Here is a 16,355-nt window from a genome sequence, read left to right as displayed (position 1 = left end):
TGACTTTTTACACGAAGAAAATTGTGCATGTCTCGCAGGTGACTAACGTCCCACGGAAAAACGACTAATGAAATCTGTCCCAACTCGGAATCCGTAGTTCGTAAAAATGACGTAAACAGGAAGTAGGCGGAGTTCGCATTAAACCTCGAAATATGTTTTGACAAACGTCACGACGCGGACGTTAACAATTCGATTGGATATATTAGAACAAACATTGGCACCAACAACATTTGCTGTAGTTCATCGACGGGAAACACAAGCGAAAGAGGGTTCGGTTGAAGACGGGACGGAGGCAGAATGCAGCAGTTAACACTGAACGGAGTCCCGGTGAACTTTCCTTTCCCGCCGTACGACTGTCAAAGGACGTACATGAGCAAAGTGATTGAATGTCTTCAAAAAGTGAGTGCCAGTGAAATCGCCTTGAACACCGCAACACGCATGATTTCAATCGAGATGAGTCCATTTGACAAATGAAATGACACCAATAACGGCTAAAACTTGTGAACTATGTCTACGGAAGCCCGAGGGGGCCATTGTTGCATGCAAAATTCCAATCTATATGACCGAATGAGATGAAACACCTTATTAAAAATAGTAATGTGTCTGTAATAAAAGCTAAATGCTAATAATTGAATTTGTAAGAACCCCTCGATGCCACGGCCAAGTTGGTTCTACATTCGCTTTCCGCTCGTGTATCTCTGCGTAATTGCGTCAGAAAAACAACACCAATCAATTGAGATTCATATAGTTCAGTTCATATAGTTTTACTTTACTGAAATACAAAGTTAGTTCAGTACAATATAAGCATACGTTTAAAACAACGGTCTCTCGTTGAAAGGACTCACTTTGATTTTTGCCCCATAACTTTTTTATTTTGTTGACAGTTCAGGTTTTGTGAGCCTAAATTTAAACCAAGACTAGAGTAGACATAGTCACACTAGTCAATTTTTTATTCTTCATTAAAATGTCCCCTAATTTGACTAATGAATGGATAGCTGATTCATCATTTGATAAACTAATAACATAAAAGAATTGCCACTGGACTTGTTGTAAACTTAAACAATGTCGTAACAATTAAATCCAGTTGCTACTCAAATCCAACATCACAACCAATCGTCTGAGACCTGCTTGCTTTAAGCCGAGTGTGTGTTGCAGAAGGTGAACGGGGTACTGGAGAGTCCCACCGGCACTGGGAAGACCCTGTGCCTGCTGTGTGCCACCCTGGCCTGGAGGGAGCACGTCAAGGATTCCCAGGCGGCCCAGAAGATCGCCCAGCGGCTGGGTGGTGACACCATGCTGGGAAACACGGACCTGTCGTCCTGGTGCACGTCCGCCTCGGAAAACCCAACAGGTATTTCCTCCATGTTTGCAGTGTTTTCAGAGTCATTTCAATAAAGAGCTGAACGCCCTGGTGGTTCTAGGTGGTTCTGGATGGTTCTAAGAACTAAACACCCTGGTGGTTCTGGGTGGTTCTGGATGGTTCTGGGTGGTTCTAAGAACTAAACACCCTGGTGGGGCTTCAAAGACTCTGACTTGGTTGCAACTTTGCTTCATTTTCCATTGACATTCCAGCAACATGTTTCCTCCATGATATCCCAGGATAGATTGTTTCCTCCTATGAGGTTTGTCACCACAACACTCCATCCATCTGCTGCTGCTCCGCTACCCCCCTCTGTCAAACCCACTGTGGCCTACCAGTCAAACTGTTGGCCCACTCGCGGTCTAACACGTGTGTGTATTGCGCCATGTAACCAGAGTGTCTGAGTGTCTGAGCAGCAGTGAATGTAACTGCAGTGGTTCACACAGCACTGGATACTTTGTGCTGAGTCACTTCAATTTGGATGTCATGTGTGTTAACACATTCAGTTGTAGACCGGAGGGAATTATTGGACGATTGTAGCGCTGTCTTTCTAAGCATAGTGACAATAATAATAATAATGATAATGATAATAATACTAATACTACTACTACTACTACTACTACTAATACTACTACTACTACTACTACTACTACTACTACTACTACTACTACTACTAATAATAATAATAATGATAATAATAATAATACTTCCTGCTGTTGAAAGTTGTTCTTGTCTCCTTCCCTCTGTGTTGCTCAGAGCTTCCTAAGATCATCTACGCCACCAGGACTCACTCCCAGCTGGCTCAGGTCATCACCGAGTTGAAAAACACTTCATACAGGTCAGCTGTCTTCTTTTCTATTTATTTACCTGTAACTGAGCAGGCAGGTCAGTGAGTGGGAACCAATCCCGGGTCACTGACTCTGCACCTGCGTTGGCATCAGTTCACATGAAGAAACCAGGAGGAGATCCTTCAACTGTTGAACTTTCTTCACTGCCAGTTCATTGAATTAATAGATAAACATCTCTGTATATATGTGTGTGTGTGTATATGTACAAACATGTATGTATACGTGTGTGTGTGTGATAAACATAGCATTTCCTCTGCGTGCTTCAGGCCGAAGGTGTGTGTGCTGGGATCCAGAGAGCAGCTGTGCATCAATCCAGAGGTTCAGCGTGAGCCGAGCAACCACGTCAAGGTGCAGTGATTGACCGTCACTGTCACTGTCACTGTCAGTGCACTAATTCATATTTCTATTGTGCAAGATGCTCAATGAAGCTGAGAAAAGAACCTTCGACTTCCTCACTATTGAAATCTCGACGAGTCCACTTTCCTCCACTTCAGCTCTGACACATTATTACAGTTATAACCAGATTATAAGAGTGACCTGGAGGAGTGACAACCTGCTTTGGCCTACAGCTTTTCTTTTTCCTTTTTTAGGTTCACATGTGCAGAAGAAAAGTGTCCACCAGGTCGTGCGTCTACTACAACAACTTTGAAGGTACGAGACTGGAGACTGACTGACTGAAGGTGACTGACTGGTACTGCGACTCTCAGTGGGATTTAGCCTGGTCGGTCGTTGATAGAAGCTTCTCCAGAAGTCAGCTTGTGTCAAAGCCATGACGGTGGTCAGCCTGCGGTGAGCGTCCTGCTGTTGGCTGTGTTTCCTGCAGAGAAGCTGACTGACAGAGACCTGGTCAACTCCATCCTGGACGTGGAGGACCTGGTCCGATTCGGCAACAAGCAGAGGTTCGATGTCCTTGTTTTCACCCTGCAGACAGAGCATTGAGAGTGGGCAGTAGTATCACCAGCACACACACGCATGCACTGCGGAGGTCACAACCAATGAAAAGAGAGTTACTGCAATGACAATATCCAGCAAATGTTTGCAAGTAGGGAAGGAGGCGACCAATCAGGAGGTGATGAAGAGAGAAACAGCCAGTGACTGACTTTGAAAAGACGTGCGGTGAAACTGGGAATACTTCACCAGCTGGGATCAAAGAAAGTAGCACCATACTGCGACTACTGCTACTGATAATAATGATAATAATAATAATAATAATAATTATAATAATAATAATAATGATAATAATAATAATAATAATAATAATGATGATGATGATGATGATGATGATGATGATGATGATGATATAATAATGTTGATAAATTAAATCTGTCAGACTTTGCCTTTTTATCTTACCACATCCTGGGACTAGAGCGCTGAACTATGTGTGCATTAAAAAAAAAGAATCTCAGTGTTTTTGTAAACGCCCTCCACTGGACTTCACTTTTGCACAGCAAATGATATTTGCACTTTAAAACCCGTTCATTCTTTTTCCAGAGCCTGTCCTTACTACCTGTCCCGCTCCTTGAAACAGCAGGCAGACATCATTTTCATGCCGTACAACTACCTGCTGGATCCCAAGGTGAGCAGCGTGACCTCAGTCTGACCTTGCTTTCTTAGGATTCCTAATGTGTTGAGCTCAATCCATCAATGTTTTCATCTAATGATCATTTAGTCGCGTGACCTCGAGCTCTGACCTATGCCTTCCAGAGCCGAAGGGCACACAACATTGCATTGAATGGGGCAGTCATCCTCTTCGACGAAGCGCACAATCTGGTAAGACTGCGGTCCAACGACACCTCCTGCCTCCCTCACACTGTCAGTATTCTCATACTGATGTGAAGTGACTCAGTGGCTCTTGCTTTACATTGTCAATGGCTAGTTGTACATTTAGCTTCCTGGCAGACAGTGGTTGGCAGGGTGTCCCACATCACCACAACCTTCTGACTGATTGAAGAAGCTCTTCAGAAGCGACATTAGGATGACTTCTTCTCACCCTGCTGACACAAAATCAACCAGACAAACCCAACCCCAGACCATCCACCACTTTAGACACACACACACGGCAGCCCCCCTTCATATTAATTCCCTGAGAAGTGGAAGTGCAGTGTGTGATGTTGCTCGGCCAGGCATGGCTGGATCAGACTGTGGAAGGAATGGATGGGTTCACGTTGGCAGAGCTTCTTACTGCATGAGCCACTCTGGGACGCAGGGCTTTTCCTTCACAAGCTTCTAGAGGAGCTGTGAAAGAAGCTCTGAGCACTGAGAGCTTCTTCACTGGGAAGCTGGGAAAACACAGCCGTTATTGTGAGGAGAACAAGAAGAAGAAGGAGAACAAGAAGGAGAAGAACAAGAAGGAGAAGAACAAGAAGGAGAAGAAGAAGAAGAACTTTAGTGACCTCACGATGGGGAAATTTGCATAATTACAGCAACAACAAAAAAGGCCACAGTGCAAAAGGTCAAGAATTATATTAACTGAAAAATAAGAAGCGAGATAAAAAGCGAGATATTTACATATAAAACATTGGAATTTACATGTGCTACATGCTCTGCTATAAATAAGTTTCTATTGAATTATTATTGATGATGTTTGTCTCCAGGAGAAGGCGTGTGAGGAGCAGACGTCGTTCGACCTGACTCCCTACGATTTAGCTTCTGCCATTGACGTGGTCAACCGGCTGCTGGTGGAGCAGGCCAGGGACGCCGGCCGAGGAGAAGCTCTGACTGACACCTTCAGCGATGACTCCTCCACCGGTCGGAGCAGATCTTCTCCTCCAACACTCGCATTGCAAACAGCAACTTAACAGTCTTTACAATCGCATGAAGAAGTTTCACTCACAATTAAACAATAATTTTTATGAAGAACTGAATGTTTGTGTTTGAGAATTCCTGCTCAGACATGAACCATGTGACTGTGATCAGCGTCAGTCTGTGAAATTCCTTTGTCTCGTCTGCCCTGTAATCATTTTGCAGTATTGTCATATACAAATACACCCATATATCTATATGTATATATTTTCATATAGGACAATGCATCTGTACATCATTTCTGAATGGCCAGTAAAGTTAACAGTGGAATGTTGCTACACTTTTTATTGTAATCATATTGTTTTCCTTCAGATGACCTCATCTTGATAAACGTCCTCTGGTGTTTTTCCATCAGGTCTAAAATTGGATCTGGCTGCCGTAGCTAAAATCAAACGTAAGTGTTTTTTTCCCAACACATTCAGTGTTTGCTACTTTGTATCTCCCTCAAGCCTGACATTTGATTTCTCCCTCTTGGCAGAGATCCTGATTGACCTGGAAGGAGCCATTGATTCTTATGAGGTTTCACAAGACAAAGGCCTCACAAAACCTGGAGTGTACGTAGAAAGAATGAATAAGGTTGAAGCGAAATCAGCAGACCTGCGAGTGGAACATTAGTCTAAAACTTTACAACCAATTAAATCAATTCTACACTAGATTCCCCCTCCTAAAAGTGTGTTTAGGAATATAAATGTTGTAATTCCTCAGCCGTTCACTTGGTTCGCTCAAATGAAAGGCTGCAATCTGCTGCGTTTCTGAACAAAATTCCAAATTTTCCATGTAGCTGTAATCGGCCAGAGGTTTGAATATTTAGCGCCTCGTCGTCTTTGAATTGATGCGAGCCGTGTCGGTGTCTTCCAGTTTCATTTATGAGCTGCTGGAGAGAGCCCACCTCAATTACAGCAGCAAGGCCGCCGTGTCTGAAGCCCTGGAGCAGATCATCGGACATCTGACAGCACGTCAGTGTGGTCGTCCAGTCTTGAACCGTCTCACTAACCTGGACGGTGGTCAGTGTGTTTTAATGGGTGCTTTCCTCCACAGAGACGGGAGTGTTTGTGAACACCAGTGGACTCCAGAAGCTGGCTGATATCATTCAGGTCTGCTGCAGTCTTCTAGAGGAGCTTCTGCAATTGACAAATGTCCTTAGGTGTCTGTTTATCACAAACGTGGGAAAATAAAAGCCTAGCGTTCACAACTAGTCAGTAGTCGGTAGTTTGGACATCTTACATCAGTATGCCAAGCTGTGACTTATTTGTTTTCATAGTTCAAAGCAAAATGAGTTATTTGGTGTTTTCTCAGTCATTTTAGGTGCACCGTTGTTGTTGTTGTTGTTGTTCAATATATTCCTGCTAGAACCTCCGGTTTTATTCTTTTTTTTTTTTTTTTAAGGAATTAATTTGTATTGAGGCAACGTCATCATGAATCCAAATGTCAAACAGAACGCTTCATTGTTTTCAATTGTAAGTGCGAAGGTGAAGCTGCTTCTTCTTGGTTCTTCTTCCATCCCACCAGCTGGTGTTCACTGGAGAGCCAGACAGCAACCAGCAGCAGCAGCAGCAGAAGCAGTTCAACACCGCCCACTTCAAGGTCGGCATTCATGGCATCAAACTATTGCACATGTTTGCAAGTATATTTTTTGTAAATAAGTTGTCAGGGATGCTGATGATTTATTATATTATGGTCTGGCTAAGGTTCACATCCATAGAGACAAGAGCTTCCAGCACAAGAAGCCCAGTGCTGATGTTTGGGCTTCATCTTCAGTCAAGAAACAAGGTGAAGGTGAGATACTTGATGCAAACAATTTTGCTGTGTTCATAAAAATGTTCACAAAATTATTCCTGCAAACAGTTCCGGGGTACTGAGCAGTGAGTTACTTTTGAAAAAATATGATAGAATAATTAATAATTACATTAGTATGACGATTATCAATGTGTTCTTGCAACGTGCAATGACTGCTGTTGATCCTCCTTCAAGTATAAATGTCAGATGATGGATGGTAGTTCTGGTTGATGTTGTTCATCAGTTGTTTGCTGATTCAGTCTCATGTCCTCTGTCTCACTCCTCACCCCTCTGTCTCACTCCCCACCCCTCTGTCTCTCTACTGACCCCCTCTGTCTCACTCCTCACCTCCTCTGTCTCACTCCTCACCCCCTCTGTCCCACCCCCTCTGTCTCACTCCTCACCCCCTCTATCCCACTCCTCACCCCCTCTGTCTCACTCCTCACCTCCTCTGTCTCACTCCTCTCACTCCTCACCCCCTCTGTCTCACTCCTCATCCCCTCTGTCCCACTCCTCACCTCCTCTGTCCCACTCCTCACCTCCTCTGTCTCACTCCTCTCACTCCTCACCCCCTCTGTCTCACTCCTTACCCCCTTTGTCTCACTCCTCACCTCCTCTGTCTCACTCCTCACCCCCTCTAGGTAACATTCTGAGCTACTGGTGTTTCTCCCCTGGCTTCAGCATGCAGGAGCTGGTCAACCAGGGGGTCCACTGCATTGTCCTGACCAGCGGGACCCTCTCTCCGCTCTCATCATTCACATCCGAGATGAGAATGTGAGTCGGCTTTCATTTCTCATCAGCGAGCGGCTCTGCTGCAAAGACAATGTTCCTGTGAACCACAGTCGACTTGAGGGCAGAGTTGAGAGTTACATTTTCAACACATTGATTTTATTTTATTTTATTTTATTTATTTCAAACATGTAAGAAAGGAAAGAGAAGTAAAAAGGATACAAAACCAAAACACACAAAAGAAAAATAAATAAATAAATAAAACAGCAAGGTGAGACTAAATATGCTAAAACCAGTGAAAAAGAGAATAATATTGTTCATGTTCGAAAAGAGGCAGGAAGAAGTATAAACGTATATATTCCTACCCCTGGACTCAAATAAAAATACACACTTATGAACTACATTAAGTTTATATAACAATGTTGATGGATCCCCTGATGAGTTCCTTCTTGCTTCTGGCTTGCAGAGAATTCCCCGTGCACCTGGAGAACGGTCATGTGATCGAGCGGGACCAGATTTTTGTGGGTGTCATTCCTCAAGGCCCTGATGGAGTGCACTTGAGCTCAGCCTTTGACAGAAGGTCACTTCATCTCTGCATTCACATGTATCTGTGGGCCCTGTTTGACCTACTGTTTAAACAGATGGCTCAGTGGTTTTTGCACAGTCTGGTGGTGGTCAGACAGTCTCTGCTGTTGCTGCCGCCACTCTTCAAGCTCCGCCCTCTCTCCACAGGTTTGCTCCTGACAACATGTCGTCTCTGGGCAACAGCATCGGTAAGATCAGGAGCGTCGTGTGTCAGCGTGAATATTGTCAGGTGCCAGAGGTGGCGCTGTAGTCAGAGGACCGTGTTTAGAGGGAGCTTTTTTCTTTTTTTTTTAAGTGTAGTTGAATTCTGCAGGTATTCTATAAGACCTGTTGTCTCTAATGTGCCTGATTTTTGATCTCACATTTTAATTCAGCTGTATTGTGTAGCGTTGTGTCGCAGCGAGGTTTGTCAGGGTGCTTGTTGAAGAGGCCACACTGTTCAGTGGCATCCATACAGTGCAGTGAGGAGGGAAAACAGCCAGATCGAGAAGATAACCTGGCTTCCAATGGAAGATTAGAAGCTAATATCAATAAACAGGTTTACAGCATCAATACGAGGAATTCAAACCATGCACACTGGGACTCCCAGAACACATTCCTGTGTGTTCTTTTGCACAAAGGGCAATAAAAGGAATGTGAATGTGAATCTGAATCAAACCAGAGTGAACCAGTGGGTCGTGAGCTGTTTTAAAACTGCTAGTCCCGATGAAGGGTTACTGTAACTGTAAACCCATTACTCTCGCTGTCTCCACAGTCAATCTGAGCCGTGTGGTGCCTCACGGTCTGCTGGTGTTTTTCCCATCCTTTCCTCTCATGGAGAAAACTCTGGACTTCTGGAGAGTGAGTTGAAGATGAGAACACAGTTTGTCACAGTTTTTAGGAATATTTCAAACCTCTTCTCACCTGGTGTGCGTGCGTCCTCCAGGCCAACGGACACGCAGACCGCATTGAGAGTCTGAAGCCTCTTTTCGTGGAGCCTAAGGGGAAGAGCACCTTCACCGCCGTGAGTCTCCTCACTGATGTGTGGACAACCATTGTGTGAAAGCAGAAGATTACATTTGGTTTCATTTCAAATTTTCTCCAGGTTCTGGGTCTTCTGGGGTGGGGGGGCCTGTGCAATTAATTGATTTTAAATCAAAATCAGATTTTTTTTTTGGTCGTAACAATGTTAAATAGAGGAAAATCATGCTTCCGGGTTGGCGCCTCTTCTTGACCGTAGTCCCCCTCCCCCCTGGAGAAGCTGTTGACTGGCATCTGCACTAGCTAGTCACAGCAGCTGTTAAAACCAGGAAGTGATTCTGTTTGCTGCCCTCACCACTACCTGTGAACTCGCATACAACACCCACTTGTCCCGTTTTTCTTGTAGCATATTTAACGTGAAATTGAATATCGCATTTTCAGAGAAAAAAAAATCTTGATTTTATTTTTGAGCAAAATGGCCCATCCCTAGGGGGAGTCGATGGATACATGTTGCCAATGTGTTTTTCATCATTTGTATTTCTAGGTTATTGATGGATATTGTAGCAAAGTCAAGGATCCTGTGTCCAGAGGCGGAGCCTTCTTTGCTGTGTGTCGAGGGAAGGTGAGCGGAACCAGTCCCACAGGAGGCCAGTCCAGAACCAGTACACACTCACCAGCTGCTTTGTACAGACAGTTTTGAAATGATGACTGATCCTGCTGGTTAGCGGTGGTGTCAGTCTCCCACTGACACCTCATCATGACGCTGGTGTTGGCCTGCAGGGCCGCTGGCATGCAGTGCACTGTACATCATCACAGTCAATGAGTCCACCTGAAGATCACCTGACCTCTGAGACCTTCTGCTGTTCCACAGGAGGAGTCCATACATGCTTCTCCATATGACCCAGTCTTTCCAATTGTTTCGTCAGGTGAGTGAAGGTCTGGATTTCTCCGACAGCCTCGGCCGGGGCGTCATCATCACCGGCCTTCCCTTCCCTCCCAGGATGGACCCGCGGGTCATCTTGAAGATGCAGTTCTTGGATGAGAACAGCACCAAGAGAACCCCCGGCATCAAAGTCAGAGCACCGACAACTGCTGACTTCCCAGCCACGGTTCACTCTGGTTCCCAGCTCCAATCCCTGTGTGTGTGTGTGTGTGTGTGCAGTACCTCTCTGGGCAGCAGTGGTACAAGCAGCAGGCGTTCCGAGCAGTCAACCAGGCCATCGGCAGGGTCATTCGCCACAGAGACGACTTTGGAGCCATTTTTCTTTGTGATCAAAGGTGAGGCAGTGATTTTGAAATTTCTTTTCTTTATTTCCTCTTGAGATGTTCTACCTCATTTCGAGGGCGTCTAAAACCAAGTTTTTAATAGTTAACGTCTTCTAGTTTTCTTGTAAGAAATAATGAATTCTAAGTCACAATTACATCATATTTAATTTCACCACAGTGCCTATAATATACAATGATAGAGTAGAATAGAAGCCTTTTTTAATCTCACATTGGGGAAATTACATGAACTAAAAAGAAACAAAGAAAAAAAAAATATTTATAGAGTAAGAAAGGAAAAACAAGATGTCTACAATTTCTGCACAGCTGGATTATTTGCAGTTATCTACGAAATGCTAAAAGTACTGCAAGAGGCAGGATTCTCAATGACTCAATCTTTGTGAACCTGGCGACCATCAAAGGAAGTTAAATCTCCGCTTCAACTCCAGGTTTAGAAGCGCTGACGCGATGGCTCAGCTGCCGTCGTGGCTCAAACCCTGCGTGTCCCTGTACGACAGCTTTGGATCGGTGGTACGAGATGTTTCCAAGTTCTTCAGGATCGCACAGAAAAGGGTGAGTCGTGCCAGAAGAGAGAAGACTGTAGCCATTCTAGCTTTGAGGTGTGCTCAAGTCCACTGTACAGTACTGCCCAGACAACTAGAATATCCTGAACAGGTTGCAGTGTTTCTGCAATTCAACTTAAAAGGTGAAGTTGACATATTATATAAAGCAATAATATGCAAATCAATATATTTCAAGTTTTTATTTCTTTGCATTTTGCTGATCAGGTCTTGCAGCTTAAAAAAAAACAAAACTCCAATTTTATAATAATTTTCTGAGTTTGTGGGTTTGTGGTTTTAATAAGCTGAAAATCTTAATCAGCAAAGTTACAACAAGGAACTGCTTGAGATGTCAATTTGCGTGGAATGGCTCAATAAAATGTGTTGCTTTCATCTTTTATGTTAAACTGCCAAAATAAAACAACTTTTACTGGATATTCTAATTTTCTGGGTAGTACCTGTGTATATATAGAAGCCAGAGCCTGTGTTTCTGCTCTTAGTGTAGTGATGACTAGACTCGGGAGGCACCCATACAGAACCAGCAGAGTACAAGTACTGTTTCAGTACTCACTGAGTACTTCATAAGACCATGACACGTGATAGAATGACTGACTGTTGTGTTATTTGAACAACGATCATCGGCATGTTGGTGACAGAACACAGGACGACCGTCACCAGTTCCACTGCAGTACAAACACCAACGTAACACAGAATGTCATATGCACACATATACAACCGGTACCGGTACCTGACACTGGTATCACTTAGTGGTTTATATATTCATAACTTATCAGTTAACATGGCTGTGGTCAGTGAACACGGCACACACACACACACACACACACACACACACACACACACACACAAACACACACACACAGGTCCTATTGGCCAGTCAAGATTTAGGAAGCTTGAGAGCAGAACAGTGCCGTTAAGCACTGACAACACAAAGGTTGTTTACACAGCAGCCACTGCATTACACTGAGAGTCTATGTGACGACTATCATTGCCAGTTTTAAATTGCCAGCTGACTGTTGTGTTATAATGTCACAGATGCCTGTTGTGAAGGCAGTGGCGCCAGACCACGGTGGGTTGCCAGATAGTCAGTCTGCTGCTGGCTCGACTTGTTCCTCACTGCCTTCAAGCTCTCGCACGCTTTGTGACGCCAAAGTGCTGGACACACACATCCTCAGTATGAAGAGGAAGAGACTGAGTGAGTGCATTCAGGACATGGTCAGAAAACTGCATGTATGTATGTATGTATTAATAATGGTGCTCATCCTGCTTGCTGTTCTGTCTGATTCTGTGTTCTGTTCAGATGAACCCAGCAGGCCCAACGGGACGGCCAGAATGTGCATTGAGTACGAGCGTGAAGATCCGCAGAGTCTGAAGAAACCCGTCAACTTGTTGGATGCGCTGGAGCACAGCGACCACAGCAGGAGGAAGGAGGATGAGGAGAAGGTACCTTCGTCTTCACATGTGGGATCATTACGAAGCACACATCGCCCTCTTCTCTTCTCTCCTGCTCTACAATAGAATAGAATAGATGCACTGTATTGATCCCAAATTGGGAAACTACGTCGTTGCAGCACTAAAAACAATACTAAAAATAAGCTACACAGTATTAAGAGTCATTACAAGAAACATTGAAATAAATCTACTACAACAAGACACACAGGGAAGTTTCAGATGCCCTGAACCTTTTCAGACCTTCACACTAAACCAATAGCAACTACATGAGTATTGGAAGTGATTCAGTGATTATTTAAAAACATTCCTGAAGACCAAGTTATTATAGGACAGCATCTTATGCCACACGCTGTTGTTTTGTTTTGATCTGCAAGGCAAACAGCTGGTCTGGACTCTCTCTTCTGTCTGGGCAGAGGAGCGGCGACGACGTCCAGGAGTGCAAACGCAAAATCGCCCTGGTCAAAGAGAAGGTGAAGGTTCCTCAGAGGGAATGAAGGGATGATGAATGAATGAGTGAACGTCACCATTCATTTGTTCCAACAAGATTAATATAATGTTCACGCGCCATCACCTGTCAATCAATCCTTGAGCCTTTGAAGATGGTGCCATTATATTTAGAAAACCAGGAAACATTTGGAGGTGCAGTGGCCAGACACAGTTTACACTGGACGAGTGGAGTGGAGGAATTATCACAGCAAAAAAAAAAAAAAAAATAATTATAAAAAATGTGTTTTTCTTCATTTTCCCATGAAGAAAAGGCCAAAGTCTGAGGACGTTTCCCAGGAGAGTGGTGAGAGCAAGGCAAAGAGCTTCCTGGCGGAGATGAAGAAGACGCTGAGCCAAGTCAACTTCAACCTGGTGGTCCGCGCTCTCCAGAGCTACAAGACCTCCGACGACCTCCAGGCCCTGCTGACGGCCACGGCCTTCTTGTCTGAGGACGGCAGCACCCACAGTCTGCTGCAAGGTTGGTGGTCTGCTCCTCAGCCCCAGGGTCTGATCAGAAAGCCTGGAGAAGAAGCAGAGTCAGCATTGCTCTGTGACAAAGACTTTAGACTTGCAGCCAGGAGACCCAGCCACCGCTGAGGTGAACCTCCTGACACACAGGAGCAGTGGATGGAGATGTTTCTGCTTCAATGAGACAAAACCTGACTGAGAAGCTTGCAAAGTGACTGATATGTTTTTGCTCTTGTGTTGAAAACTACTTTTACAATTCTTGTGGTTTTCATGTCGCAGGCATCTGCTGCTTTGTTCGCCCTCATCACAAGAAGACGTTTGATGAGAAGTCTAAGGATTTAACGGGGCAGAGCTGTGGACTCAAGTTTGCTCCCTCACTTGCAGAGGCCGGAGTGAAGACGCAGAGCACAGAGACGCACGCTGGTATGGAAGAAAATATGTTATATATATCAGTGTACTCAGGCAGGCCACCACAATGAAAGAAGTGGTTTGAATAATTTCATATTTTTTTTAAAGTGTAAAATGAAATAATGCAAAAACTCTAAATACAATAATTTGCCTTCATACTGCAGTTTTCCACACAATGTTTCACCTGAAGATTAAATTGCTCGTCATCAAATTGAAGAATTCAGTATTCAGGGTCGTTTTCCCACATCAGTTAAAGTCATAATAACACCTTGAATTCTGATGATCACTTTCATACTTTGCATTTATATTGCTCAACATTCACTGGACACAGCAAAAAAAGAAAAACAGCCGTGTTCCTGTTGGTGCTTTATGGATGAGTCCAATATTAATTCCTGCGGGGATGAACCATCTTCCTGAATCTAAACTCCATGTTTGTTCCTTGAAGCCGCAGGGAGCCTGAGAGATGCAGGTCTTCCATCCGTCAGCGTGCAGCTGGACACCCAGCAGCAGCTCAACCAGGGAAGGAAACACCTGAGTCAGCACCAAGTGAGGAACCCTCAGCCAGGTAGGAGGACACCTGAACGTCTGCTCACTCATACCAGCACTTTCATTAATGTATTCATGGGCAGTGTGTTCAGCTGTTAACAGTGTGAAAATCATCAATCAAGGCAAAGGTGACTCACTGGACCTTGAATTAAAATAATATTCTAGTTAATTTTGGCCTTTGTATTTGATTAATGTGAACTGGTTGTATTTTAAAAGCACAACTATACGATCAATAGTTGAGTTGGCCACAGAGGGGGGGAAGTAACAAAGTACAAATACTTTGTTCCTGTACTTTTTCAGGTATCTGTATTTCAGTCCAGTATTCTCTTTTCCTCGTCTTTTTACTTTTACTGCCAACATTTGTCTGCAAATATCTGTATTTTCTACTTCTTACATTGAAAAACATGCCAGCTGCTTATTATTATTATTATTACAGTAGTTGGTGCTTCAAGTGGATTTATCCAAACTACGCTGGTGTGTAGTTTGATATTGTCAGACTGTTATTGATATTTCGAGATTGTTTCTCTTAATAACTTGAAAGGCTCCTCTTTTTGGGATGCCTGGTCAGACTCTGCTTCTCTCCTCTCATCGTGCAGGTTCTTCATCCAAGAGCCAAGTCCACTCCTCCTTCCTGGCCGATGTGAAAAAAGCTCTGGGACCAGAAAAGATGGCGTTGCTCTTTCAGAGCCTCGATAACTACAAGAAAAGTAACGATTATGACAACCTGGTGACCACCGTGGTGAGCTTATTCACAGAGAAAGATGAAGACTTCCACCTTCTGGTCCGTAAGTATCTGAAATCACCGCCTGAGTGTTTTTTTTTTTTTTTAAATAATTTCAGGTTGCAATGTCTCAATGAATGACTAGCAGCACGTAGTTTTTTGTTATTTGGTTTTTTGACTTTGTCTTCCAGGATTTGGAGCTTTTGTCCGTCCTCAACACAAACAGCAGTTTGAGCAGATGTTGGACGCTTTAAGAGGTGGGTCAGTATCAGCGGACATGGGCTGGGCAAACTATGGCCCGGGGACCGTATGTGGCCCATTAAGCTTTTAAATCCGGCCTGCTGAACTTGAGGAAATTATATTGATAGTCCGCCAGTCATAAAGGAGCTGGTTGGCCCCCTGCTTGTCTCCACTCTGACTGGTCAGAGCCTTAAAGAACCTTCTGTCGAGTTGAAACCAAAGACATTCAATAAAAGCAGCATAATCTAAACTCCAGTGGCCACCAGTCAGTCTCCATCTCTTTACGTTCTTCTAACGTGCATGGTGTGAAAGTGATGCTCTGATCTTCTTCTGTCTCCATGCAGGAACCAGTTGATGGCTCAACCTTCAAACTAAAAGAACCACGTCTTGCAAAAGAAAAGCGTTGTAAACGGCATTTTAAAAAGCAGATGGAGACCTTGTGGTTTCTCCCTGCAGCATCATGTTGTCTGTGCCTACAATATTGTGACCTTTAACCTTGTCATGAATCCACGAAGCAGCAGGGCCTCCCTGCATCACTGGTTGCTGATCTGCTGTCCAAGATCGTATTCATAGAAATACTTTTGTTTTAAAAAAGTGTATGATTTTATGGCTTTTCTAATAAAGTGTACCTCTGTCTCTTTCTTCTGCTCTGTGTCACTTTATTCTTCAGATTGGTGGTAAAAGGATTTAGATTAGTGGTATCCAGTTCTCAATCATTAGTTGATCCTTATTGATTAAGTAATTAAACATTGGCATGTAGTTGTAGGGAGCTTCTAGATTTCTACGGCCTCTTGAAAAACATTCAATAAAAATTATATATAAACTTGAAATATGTCATAAAACTCACCAGCAGCAAGTCCATGGCTCCCTGCAGACTTATTATCTTTAACGCTCCTGATTTTACCTTTAAGGTGCCTTTCATTGAATTGAACATGGAATTTATTTTCATAAATAGATATCATTCCCTCACAGTGTTTTCTTTCATCAACACTTTAATTCCCCCCATTTCATTGCCATATTACGGCTAAAAATTATATATATATAAAAAACATTTTTACAAAGTTCATCGTGAACGTCACTCCAGCGTGACGTGTTGTCAGCGGGTTGTTTTTTTTTTTTTTTTTTTTTTAACC

At 43.7% G+C, this 16,355-nt stretch overlaps 1 protein-coding gene across 2 annotated transcripts; it reads left to right on the top strand.

The window, feature by feature from the left end:
* Positions 1-113: 113 nt before the first annotated feature.
* rtel1 (regulator of telomere elongation helicase 1) lies at positions 114-15,863 on the top strand. Of its 2 annotated transcripts, none has more exons than XM_076045891.1 (33): positions 114-399; positions 1,156-1,351; positions 2,117-2,198; positions 2,475-2,556; positions 2,799-2,859; positions 3,032-3,107; positions 3,700-3,784; positions 3,913-3,978; positions 4,803-4,956; positions 5,366-5,404; positions 5,489-5,564; positions 5,869-5,966; positions 6,049-6,104; positions 6,520-6,594; positions 6,699-6,786; positions 7,428-7,560; positions 7,982-8,095; positions 8,248-8,288; positions 8,855-8,940; positions 9,026-9,103; positions 9,605-9,682; positions 9,987-10,133; positions 10,223-10,338; positions 10,773-10,896; positions 11,937-12,096; positions 12,202-12,344; positions 12,728-12,823; positions 13,107-13,317; positions 13,587-13,730; positions 14,161-14,280; positions 14,858-15,046; positions 15,174-15,239; positions 15,567-15,863. In XM_076045891.1, exons 1-33 carry the CDS (start codon positions 298-300, stop codon positions 15,575-15,577), a joined length of 3,393 nt encoding a protein of 1,130 aa, XP_075902006.1. In that variant the 5' UTR covers positions 114-297; the 3' UTR covers positions 15,578-15,863. The 2 variants fall into 2 exon arrangements, with proteins under 2 accessions (XP_075902006.1, XP_075902007.1); XM_076045892.1 differs by having other exon boundaries at positions 1,139-1,351.
* Positions 15,864-16,355: the final 492 nt, after the last annotated feature.

This window comes from Nelusetta ayraudi, unplaced genomic scaffold (genome assembly GCF_046127955.1).
Source record: "Nelusetta ayraudi isolate G7.1 ecotype Tasmania unplaced genomic scaffold, CSIRO-AGI_Nayr_v1 ptg000088l, whole genome shotgun sequence".
Taxonomy (NCBI): Eukaryota; Metazoa; Chordata; class Actinopteri; order Tetraodontiformes; family Monacanthidae; genus Nelusetta; species Nelusetta ayraudi.
The sequence above is the reverse complement of the archived record's forward strand: the minus strand, read 5'-3'. Positions and strand labels throughout refer to the sequence as shown.

Excerpts from the sequence above, each read along its gene's own strand:
- rtel1 (XM_076045891.1), top strand. The coding sequence starts at position 298 with ATGCAGCAGTTAACACTGAACGGAGTCCCGGTGAACTTTCCTTTCCCG. Across the intron at positions 6,105-6,519 it reads AGCTGGCTGATATCATTCAG|CTGGTGTTCACTGGAGAGCC; the intron begins GTCTGCTGCAGT and ends CCATCCCACCAG. Across the intron at positions 12,824-13,106 it reads TCGCCCTGGTCAAAGAGAAG|AAAAGGCCAAAGTCTGAGGA; the intron begins GTGAAGGTTCCT and ends TTTCCCATGAAG.